The following is an 11,809-nucleotide window of genomic DNA, read 5'->3' on the forward strand; positions in this document are numbered from 1 at the left end:
GCAGTGTAACACAGCGACGAGTACGGCGTTGCTTTAACTGATACTTGTAATAATACACAGATATGTTTTCGATGTAATACAATGTTAAACACAGATAAATTCCTGATTTTGTCATTTGCTAGTCTGTGATCCTAGCCGCTGCACTGTGCAACTCAAACCCAATCAACCATGATCGTTTCTCCCATTTGCAACCTTAAAATCCTAAACAAGCAAGCAATCAATATAATACTCTCCTTACGAAATGTCATTGTATGTTTGATATTCATATTACGTGTTTATACTGTTATATTGTAGTACCTACACAGTAAGCGTCACCACCTTCGGATCGTCAACTGTTCTACAGTCTACGACATATACAGCAATGGTATAACCCATTTACAGCTTAATTACTGTTATAGAAGTAATGTACCTAGACATTCGTATTCAGTAGTTTGCTTCCATGCTAACATTTACAGTTTCAATAGTAACTGAATATACGGAAAACAGAGAACATATTCAAAAATTGAGTATGTGTATGCAGGAAGCCAGAGTTAATATCCCAGTTTACCATACGGATATTTCTTCCATTAATGGGGAACATGTATGTTGATGTCTAGTAAAACATTCGAATGCACCATATGACTCTTTCGTCCATTTAGGGTTCATCAGTGATAATTTAAGTCAAAAGAATGACATTTCAATCCACAATGTTCCGAAACATATGTTGAAAAGGTACTAAGGAAACACTTTGGAACTGTCGATTCCCGTTCTGCAACAAATGTAAATTACAACAGAAGGTAAAGGGTGCCAAGGAAATCCTTTACAATTGTTGATTGTTTATAGCTTCGGAGTTCTTATATCATTGGTAACGATCCTTGTTTGATTTATCTTCGACATTTTATGTCTATAAGTATTGGAATTTAACACATTACAATTTGTGAGGTTGTACCCCTTAGTATTCCTTCATGCTTTATATTCAGTAATTAATATACAGTTATCTAAATACTACTACATGTATTTATATACTGTTATTGATATACAATTATCTGTATACAATTATATTTGCATTGATATATCTTGTGTTGATTGGATACTATTTCTTATTACACTTTATACAATTGAGTAAATTATAAATGTTGTTAAAATAGAGGAAAAACCTCGATCCCTGTCTTATAATTCTATTCTTGTACTTGTTGACATTTTCTTTTTGCTTCCTTCTCGTATATTAATGAGTTTGACGCTTTGGCGCAGTAGCATTGCTGGACACTTTTTTTCAGTCGCAATATTCATTACATTGTATGAAATTTCAAAATACCTTGCGTAAAACTAATGATGTTCTCAAAACCGGCATCAACTGTACAATATATATCTGTTTACATACTAGCTTTTACAGCAACGGTTTACGTCTCGATGATAATCGTTACATGACTAGGAAGTAATTTCAAAAATATTAGACACAGAAATAGATCATTAGTTGGATAAGTTTTAAATTAAGTGACCTCGAAATGAATTCAAATAATAATAAATGATAATGTATGATTTAACATTCACAGTTTGCTGGATCGTACTGTTCGGCATTCATGACGTCACAGTGCAGCGGGGGAAACACCGGAAGTAGTAATTGCTCGCTATCCAATTGGTCTGCTAAAGCTGCTTTCTCATTTGACGTCACGACCTTCATCGTCACGGATAATGTTACCGTATCCATTGACGGCACCGACAGGACACGACTGCTCATCAAGTAGGTTTTAATGTCTTGTCATGTGTGCGCAATGTTGTTTTTTTATATGAGGAAACTGGGTCATTATATGAGAATATGACAAAATTCAGATTTCGACTTCTTTGAACATGCACTTTGATGTCACGTGTCGTCGATGTAGCAGAAGACGCTTACCATTCCGTAACACCTGGTCATATTCTCCTCTTACAATCTCAAGACAATCTTTCTTGTTTCATATTTTGCCGTATTTCTATTAAACATTGAGTCCAAAATACGGTTTTGTTGGCGCGTCAGTATTCTGTTGTTGAATGTTTTTTAAGTCTGGATTAGCAAGAGATCAAATACTAATTACATACAAGTTTTCATGACTTTATATTGACATTAGTTGTCAATAAGCTGGTTTGCTGTTGAGTCAAACCATAATCATGCACTATTAATATTGTCCAACCGAGTTTGTATTAATAGTAATTTACGTATCGTTCATTAATTCAATAAAGACTGTTAGAAAACAACACCGAGGTACATGTTTCTTAGGAACAACATTCTGTCTTTCGTAGATAAAAATTCATATCGTAACCTCCATACTCAAACAAAACCTATTAGGTATCGAGTAAACACCAAAATAAAACGAAATGCTTCTTAATCGTCTGCTTTACACAGCGTATATTACAATTATTGGCAACGTTACATTTTATAATGACTTGTTAAGAAAAATCAAATGTCTTCCTCTGAGAAAGCAGTTATTCGTTGACTCCATTAAATACTATTTAACAAGATCAACACATATGAAACATATTGTCAGTAATAAATGGTTGTACTGTGTTTCAGTGGCACTTGCTGTATAACAAATTTCACAGTCAATGCATTTCCTACAACCGGAAGTGGTTGCCAAGCGTCGCAATCGGTTGTTGGATCGGTATTTCAATCATCAACTGACGACGTTTCCGATCAGGTAGTTACGTTGTTGTAATATATATAGGATTTTACATGAGTTTCCATTTCATATGAGATTTATGAAACGAGTCTAAGAAATTTTCAATTTAGCGAACCTCGGAGAGCTTTAACGAAAAATTCATGACAAGTTTCATAAATTTCATATGAAATGAAAGCGAGTGTAAGATCACGTTTATCACATTATCCAGATAAGTGGCATTTAATAGTGTAAAACGACTATTTTCATGCAACCAAGAAATGTAAAAAGCCGCCATTTTGACTCCAGTGCGTAAGACTGTGACGTTATGTTCTTGACCTAGGCGTGACGTCACAATTGGACAATTGAAACTTACAACCAATCACAGAGCTCATAGGTATTACATGGGTTAATACGCAAAAAAATATAACATGGGTATATTTACTGGATAGCACTGTACAATATATGATAACAGTACTTATTAAACAGATTACTAGATTTTGCATTTTACTTCAATGCAAAGTTTTCATTTTAATTCTTGATGCGAAACTTAAATGTATTATTATGTTGCAAACCATTCAACAGGTTTTTGTACAGTTGGACGATTCAATTTTTGTATCGCTATATTTCCCAACGCAACCGCATAAATACGTCAAGATCGTGCATTTGAAGTAACAAAATATTTTACAGATTTAGACATCACTCTCCTGCGTTTCTCTAAATATATATACACTTGTACAGGAAGATGCTGACGTCACTTCCGCTATAAGCACAAACATCGGACTGATCGTTGGGGTGTTGGTTGGTGTAGCGGTGCTCATTATCGGTGCCACAGCCTTACTGAAGCATGTAACGTCGAAACAGACCGTTGTAAAAGATGATGGTGTAATTGCTTTTAATGACGACAAACATGCTGACATTTCAGGTCGAACGCACTTCGACCCAAAGACACTGAATCCCAAGTCACTGGAGTAAGTAAGAAAGAATTATCTATCAAAAAAGTATCAGCTGTGTTGTTATTTATTCTCGAGATAGATAGATATATATATAGACAATTTCATGAAATGTAGCAATACTTCAAACGGATAGATAAATATACCGGAAGTATATCAGGTTGTATTAGGAAGTTATGGCAAATATAATTTGATATTCTATTTTTATTTTAAGGCAGTGATTTATTCGCAAGAATTAACCAAGACTTACCCTTACCCTTATCCAAAACATAAACTGGATTGTTTCCATGTTAAAGAGATATAGGTAATTTGGTTATCAGATACCAAATATTATTCTGTCTTTTATGAAATTGCATTTCGATCTTACAGGATAATGCTGTCACCAGCTCCGCCTCGGGCTACAACGCTGAGAATAAATGTGCGTAGCAGAAACCAGTTCTGGAACAACAAACCAGATAAACTTCGAACTGTGAAAATGTAGAGGGTCAATATGTGATATAATGTGGCTATACCAAACATTAAGATATATAACGCAAATGCTATTCAACGTCACTACATTAAGAAAATTAGGAATAAGCATATTTTGAATGTTATCTGTGTGTAATTCCTATATAAAATAATATATTCATTATTTGGCAAATGATAAGTTCCATGTTAATCTTATATATCAGCCTACAGAAAACACTGCACAAGGAGAGTTAAAAGAATCATTGTTAATCGATATATTTAAATCTGGTCTAAATTGTTCTAACGGCAAAGTCATTGCATGAATAGAAAAAGAAAATTTATGCGAAAAGTATGTTGCTGTACCTATGCCTGTAAAAATATATGTATTTCTGTAACATCATCTTTGTTGTTCCACAAGAGTTGACGTAAAAGTCTTGTGTTAATTTTAGCGTCACTTTGAGTAGGTTGTATTATGACGCCATAACGTATCATGACGTCATCATTTTCTGTGTTTTGTTGATGTCCTGTCAACATAAATAAGCATTCCCCTGAGGAACCTTTAAATGTGAAAGGTCTAGGGAAGTGCTAAGAAACACTTTTCTCATTTCTTTTATATTTAACAATCAAAAAGACTTTGGATGTTTTTTGTGTATGTTTTTAAAAGATATTTATTGTTTATATATCTTATATGAAAAGAAAAGGTTGAAGCCGGATGATGACGGACGAAGGATGCTGCATAATAGCATAAGCTCACTTGGACTTTCGGGCAGATGATCCAAAACAAACGAATTCAATGTATATTTTTATCAATTCCCTTTATATAAAAACAAAAATGTTGATATTCATTTAAAGTATTATGTCGGGTTACTTCATAAAGTTATATTATAAAATATATTTTTCTATCATTGTATTTTGCTATGTACAGGTTTGTGTTGTGTGTGATTTTTTTCAAGAAGAAAAACAAATGAAATATTTCAATAATTATGTTGTTGATTGTTTGACAAACGTAAAATCTTGTGACCGAATGAAACCAATAAGGTTTTGTTCACATTGTATACTAAAATGCAGGTTGAAGACTATGATATCGCTTTTTTTTTGGCGAGAAACCTTCATGCTTACCAGATATGTCTTTTTGTGACGACAATTGTTCATTGAACTGTGGTACTTGTTTCTATTTCCATGTTGGTTCCAAAATATGTGTTTATGCATGCATGCGTTTAAATATCTTATTTGTTCATTTTGACTTCAATTCAGAGGTTGAAATATACATCTTAATGAGAAATACTGTCTGTGGACATCTTGATATTTGGAATATATTCAAATAGTTATCCAATCAGGTCGGGAGAAGAACTGTTTTGTCATTACATTATTCAAAACCTGAAATCCTCTGGCTGTCAACACAAATATTGTTAGCTTATTACTATTATTAGGTTGATACATTTTTGATGCAATGTTCAAATAGATCCCATTAATGTACTAAGATCCCAGTACCTAGACCATCAGTTTCAATTCACCCTTTAACAGACCTCTTACTACATATCCTTGTTATAAAACTATTTACAATAACATGTTTTTGTTATGTAATTATTAACAATTACATATCCGTGACATGCAATTATAATTTCTATACGACTTTGGATAATAGAAGTCGAGCCGTGTCTGTATCAATATAATCCATGCGCGCGAGTTACTAAGCTGTGCGCACGAGTTACTTATCGGTGCGCACGAGCTACCAAACCGTACGCATGAATAAGTAACTTCTGCTCAGGGATTAGTAAGCATGGGCTCCGTAGATGAAGCTTCATTCTTTTTGTTCATTTAATGTTAAGGAACAAATCATGTCTTTTACATCTATAACCTTGGAGCACGTGCTATATATTACGATATATTAGGCTCTGTTTGACTATTTGATTATCATGTGACAGGAACCGGGTAGTTAATATAAACGGATAAAACAACTATTAATGTTTTACAATAAAATAATTATTTTATACTACTTTAACATCAAATATTAATCAAACAGTTTATGATAATTACAGAGATTTTTTTTATTATTATTTAACTTCATGCACTTGTATCCATATTTAAATTTTTAACATTTTTGACATCGGAAATAGAATATCTTTACGATGTTTTGGTACATAGACATCTTGTTATTTGACATGCAGTAAAACAATTATCTAGTCAGATCGGGAGAAATATTCTGACATAAAACTTAAAGCTAAATATGATCGGTTCTGTCTGTCAATAGAAACATTAATAACGTAATGTTACCACTATACTTCTGACGTCATCCTCTAATAGAACTCATCAATAAACTCAGATCCCAGTACTTTGATTAAGTAATAGTGTCGTATTGTATCATGTGTAGCATTTTAACGGTTTTTAATTTCTCAAGTACAAGCATCCAATCTTCTATCAACGTTAGCTCAAGTAGTGTCAATTACAACCACTCTACAAGGGCCCAGTTGTTCGAAAGGTAACAAGCTTAATCAGTAATTAGCGCAAATTTTACTTTTTGTGTATCTTTAAACACAATCATTAACTGAGTGAAAATAATCCATACGGCAAAGGTTGAAGTAAAACTACATGCAAACTTATGAGTTTTATCTCGTACACTAGTTTATGACATAAAACTTTACTCAATATGAGCGTCTCTGTCTTAATAACGTATTATTACCTCTATACTTCTGTCATTATCCTCTAATAGATCTCAACAATAAACTCAGATCCCAGTACTTTGAGCTGTAGAATGAATACACCTGTTCTCGGTCCCGTAAACTCGATTATGTAATTATAAGTTATAACAGTCGTTTTCCTATCACGTATAACGTTTTAACGGTTTTTAAATTACCAAGTACAAGCATTCAATCTTTCATCAAGTTTTGCTCCCGTAGCGTTAATAACAGCCGATCTACAAGGTCCCAGTTGTTAAAAAGGTGACAAGCGTAATCAGTGATTAGCGCGAATTTTACTTTTTGTGTATCTTAAAACCATTAACTGAGTGCAAACATTTCATACAGCAAACGTTTTAGCAGATTAAATTTACATGCAAAATTATGAAATTTTTACCTCGAATATTGATCAAATATAAGAGGTTAAAAATGTCATTAAACAGTTAAAAAACTAATAAAAGAAACAACTTACCCCTAGTTTACGTTTATTTCATTAAAGAGATAAAATTATATAGAGCGCGCGCATAATGTAGCTTTAGTGGCTTTAATGGCTTTAATGGTTTTAACATGGAAGTTTAACAGTAAACGGGAAAAACAGAATATTTGTAAATTTTTGATATTACTCAAAAATCACTTTAGGAAAATGTACATGAATGAATGAATTCCCAACAAGGCTGTGATGTTTTATTTTTATGTGCATTACACGTTAAAGTGACACCGTGAAATATACAGACGGTCACGTAGGCGGATTTTAATTATCGATCAACATAGTTGTTTTCTCAGAGGTCACGCCTGTCTGTCAGCCACCCGACACTTTAAATCGATACCATTATCATTCATCCTTTTCTATGTTTGGGCCAGAATAAGGTTTAAGTATGAACCGGCCATTTTGGGAATAAAATATTAATCATATACAACGTCGTATGTCTTATAAAATCAGCAGCAGGAAAGGCTAAGAGAGTTAAAATTGTACAATGGAGTAAAATTTAAAAAGTTAGTTACAAATATCGTGTAAAGATTAAAATGGAAAGATATATATATATAAATGCCGTAAAAGGAGTCATATATGTCAATGGAATTACATTTTGTAAAACAGACTATTGTCTTTTATATAGTTGAATAATGCATCTAAGTCTACGGAAATGAAAAGGGTTTTAATGTCCGTGGCACTGAAGTATTTATCACGAGTGTATCTAAAGACTGAACATTCTTTTAAAATATGCTCCGCTGTAAATGGAGTCATATGCGTTGCATGTAGCAGATAAGCATGAGTGTGATAGGTATGAGTGTGATAAGCATGAGTGTGATAAGTATGAGTGTGATAAGTATGAGTGTGATAAGTATGAGTGTGATAAGTGTGAGTGTGATAAGTGTGAGTGTGATAAGTATGAGTGTGATAAGTATGAGTGTGATAGGTATGAGTGTGATAAGCATGAGTGTGATAAGTATGAACAGTACGGAGCCGAGAGAGGACAACTCTCTCTCTGCACTCTCTCCGAATGGGAAGACAAGGTTTAAGTTTTGATTACACTTTTGAATGTTTGTTGTTGGTCTCCAGATATCATCGTATAATGGGTTTGAAATATGTATGTGGGAGTTTGATATTGATTTCCTGTGGGTTTAATGCATTTTAGTTATTTAAACTGACACGACACGATATTGACATAGAGTGCTGGGTCTTTTGTATCAACTAAAATCTGTATAACTTCATTAACACAAAGCTCAGTATAAGGCATTTATTCCTAGTGTTACTGAATAATTAACAAATGGAAATTTCTTGTATTTCGCTGAAACATATTTAGAATAACGTAACTTTAAATAGAAAATGTTCCCTGCCAAATCTGATTTGAATAATTCGTATCTCGTGTATGTATACATACATAGGTAGCATTGTGTTTTGTCGCCTGTATGGGTATCAATGTCAACACCAACAACCTCAGGTATGTAGTAAGGTATCAATGACATCTTAGACATAAGTTAGTTTAAAAATTACTAAAACAAGAGCAAACTTTATTTAAAACATATATTATTCATGTCAATCAACATGTACACTTACAAAAGACATTTGATTCTGTTGATTGGGAAACAAGTACTTACGTACCTATACATAGTCCTTCTCGTCCTTAATAACAAGCCTTGATGCTTGATGGGAATGAAGATGAAACATGATATTAAGGAGAAAAATGAAAAGGTAACTGATTGAGTTTTACCTGGTTGGAGGGGCAGTACAGTTTACATGCTGCCGTAATGTAGTTAAAGTCTAACTGCTTGTAAATATTTCAGTTGATTTGATCAAATTATGAGTAAGTACATGTTCATACGGTAGAGGCAAACCACCTAAAGCAAACTTTGATTTACATTACAATATTGTTTAGATTTTGAGGAAAACTGATGAAATCTGCAAAGGATAAATGTAACAGATAAATACATAAATGAAATATACCACAGCGTAAACACACAATTTGCCATAGACATGTTTATTACTGCGTCAACGCACGATTTATTATGAATGAATAATAGCTACTAGACAATCTGATAATAGATTTAAAAGTCCTTATTACATGCTATGTGTTTTGTGTCCGATTTCTATTCAACAAAGGTTGTGATTGATGTGTACATCTATGTCTTGATGACCTTTTGCCACGTGCCAATTATTGTTGATCTAATCATCTGTCCATTGTGTTCTTGACTGGCTGTGACATCTTGACACAATTAACAAGGACGTAAGTTAAAATTAGACACAGCCTTAACTCTAGAAAAACCTATTTAATTGTGGATGTATATAGTACATAGTTAATCACGTTCACTGTAGGCGTACTGACTTTAGCGCACTCAAGTTTTAGCGGAAAGGAGAAAATAGAACCTATTAGCGCACTCTCACGTAAGCGTAATCGCAGTACTAAAATTCATTAACTAGAGCGAATGTAGTTTTCTGAAATAGACTGTAACATTCATATACTGGGTGAACATCTTATGTATCGGAACAAACCCTTCAGAAAAGAGAGTCAAGTAAATCGGTCGAGCACCTTAGAATAACAAAGTTTTCTTTCACGTTTTATGCAGGTAAGTTGTTAGCATTTAGTCTTCATGGAAATATTGTAATAATGGAATGACTATCGTGTGATTAATAGTCTTTTTTTTTGCAGCATCCATGGATTAGCGGACGAGAAGTAGCTTGAAAGCCGCTAAAATAAAAAAAATACCGCAAAAAATGATATGCTTACAGCATACGGAACATTGTGATGTAAGTGTGATGTTTCATACTTCATAAAGCACCACACAATATTCACAGCAACGGTGATCTGATGTGATATATTTAGAGGATAGTTAAAATTTTAAGCCAAAAAAGGATGCAAAGTTAAAAAACAAAACAAAAACAGGAACAAACAAGAAATAAAACACAATTTAACCAAATAACTGTTAATGGACCGGATGGTAACTTATAATAGATTGTCAATTCAGGAATGATCTGGACCAACATGAGATAGACAACGTGGTCGAAACGACAGAAACATGTACTATAAGGTACCTTAAAGAACTTAAAAAAAGTAATTAACATTAAAACAGAAAAAACGACCGGACCTGTTCATCTTTCTTGTCGATAGCAGTAGGTAACCACGATATATAAGTAGTAGGAGGTGGCCGTCTGTCTGGCCTATAGGTAACCCCCGATATATAAGTAGTAGGAGGTGGTCGTCTGTCTGGCCTATAGGTAACCCCCGATATATAAGTAGTAAGAGGTGGTCGTCTGTCTGGCCTATAGGTAACCCCCGATATATAAGTAGTAGTAGCCGGTCGTGTGTCAGGTCTATAGGTAACACTCCTGTATGGGTGCCGGAGACAGCGTATGTTGATGTTGTTGCCTCCCTGTGATAGCGACGATCTGATGCAGACTTTAAAGTGCAATTTCACTGAAATGCCACGCAGGCGCCCAGCACAACATTCATCCCTGTCACATTATACTGACAACGGGTGAAACAGTTGTTGTCATTCCCCTTACTGCTGAACGTTAAGTAGGGAAATAACAACCAACATTGAACGCTCAACATTAAAGCCAAAAGTGAGGGTTTTCCAAGCAAGGCGCTAAGAATATTATATATTAGTAATAAAAGCTGCCTAAAATTTGTGTCGAGATTATAAACAGAGTATTGGAATAATATAAATAAATATACAGATACCTATTAGGTCAGACACCCCTAGCTGATGGTATCGCTCGACTACGTCTAATTAATTGTTTTAGTAGCATGTGTATAAAATCAATAAAAACACATAGACATGAAATTTAAATATCTAAAATCACAAATAAAAATGAAGATATAAACTGGAAAGTTGGCTTGAACACAGTACCCTCCATTGCATGCCTATAAATAGATCTTTGTCTTAAATGGATAAAGCTTTATCAATGTGATTTTAACGATGCTACCATGTTGTTATATGAAATGGCAAAATATATTAAGTGTCATTCCTGATTTTATGCGGCTCTCCTTCTGTTCAGTCAATTTAGATATATATCTTCCTGGCCGATATTGGCATAGTGTATGTATCACCACATTGAATAGGTGCATTAACATCTGTGTGTCATTTAGTAATATACTGTTATCTCTAGAGGCTGGAGGTAGTGATAGACGGGTTGTTATAGACAGGTGGTAGTTATAGACATGTGGTAGTTATAGTCAGGTTATTATAGAATGGTGGTGGTTATAGAAATGTGGTAGTTATAGTCATGTGGTAGTTTTATACTGTTATATCTACAGGCTGGAGGGAGTTATATACTGTTATATCTACAAGCTGGATGTAGTTATAGACAGGTTGTTATAGACAGGTGGTAGTTATAGACAGGTTGTTTTAGACAGGTGGTAGTTATAGACAGGTTGTTTTAGACATGTGATAGTTATAGACAGGTTGTTATAGGCAGGTTGTTATAGACGAGTGATAGTTATATACTGTTATATCTACAGGCTGGAGGCAGTTATATACTGTCATATCTACAGGCTGGAGGTAGTTATATACTGTTATATCTACAAGCTGGATGTAGTTATAGACAGGTTGTTATAGACAGGTGGTAGTTATAGAAATGTGGTAGTTATAGACGTGTGGTAGTTATAGACATGTGGTAGTTATAGAC

At 33.9% G+C, this 11,809-nt stretch overlaps 1 protein-coding gene across 1 annotated transcript in view; it reads left to right on the forward strand.

The window, feature by feature from the left end:
• The window catches only part of LOC110466974 (von Willebrand factor A domain-containing protein 7-like), a 28,282-nt gene extending 20,344 nt beyond the window's left edge, over positions 1-7,938 (forward strand). The window contains exons 18-22 of the mRNA XM_021523809.1: positions 295-364; positions 1,533-1,720; positions 2,528-2,651; positions 3,351-3,580; positions 3,932-7,938. Coding sequence (XP_021379484.1) covers positions 295-364; positions 1,533-1,720; positions 2,528-2,651; positions 3,351-3,580; positions 3,932-4,043 — 724 coding nt within the window. The 3' untranslated portion in view covers positions 4,044-7,938. The remainder of the gene's footprint in view (positions 1-294; positions 365-1,532; positions 1,721-2,527; positions 2,652-3,350; positions 3,581-3,931) is intronic.
• Positions 7,939-11,809: the final 3,871 nt, after the last annotated feature.

Source organism: Mizuhopecten yessoensis, unplaced genomic scaffold, assembly GCF_002113885.1.
Source record: "Mizuhopecten yessoensis strain PY_sf001 unplaced genomic scaffold, ASM211388v2 scaffold11151, whole genome shotgun sequence".
Lineage (NCBI taxonomy): Eukaryota > Metazoa > Mollusca > Bivalvia > Pectinida > Pectinidae > Mizuhopecten > Mizuhopecten yessoensis.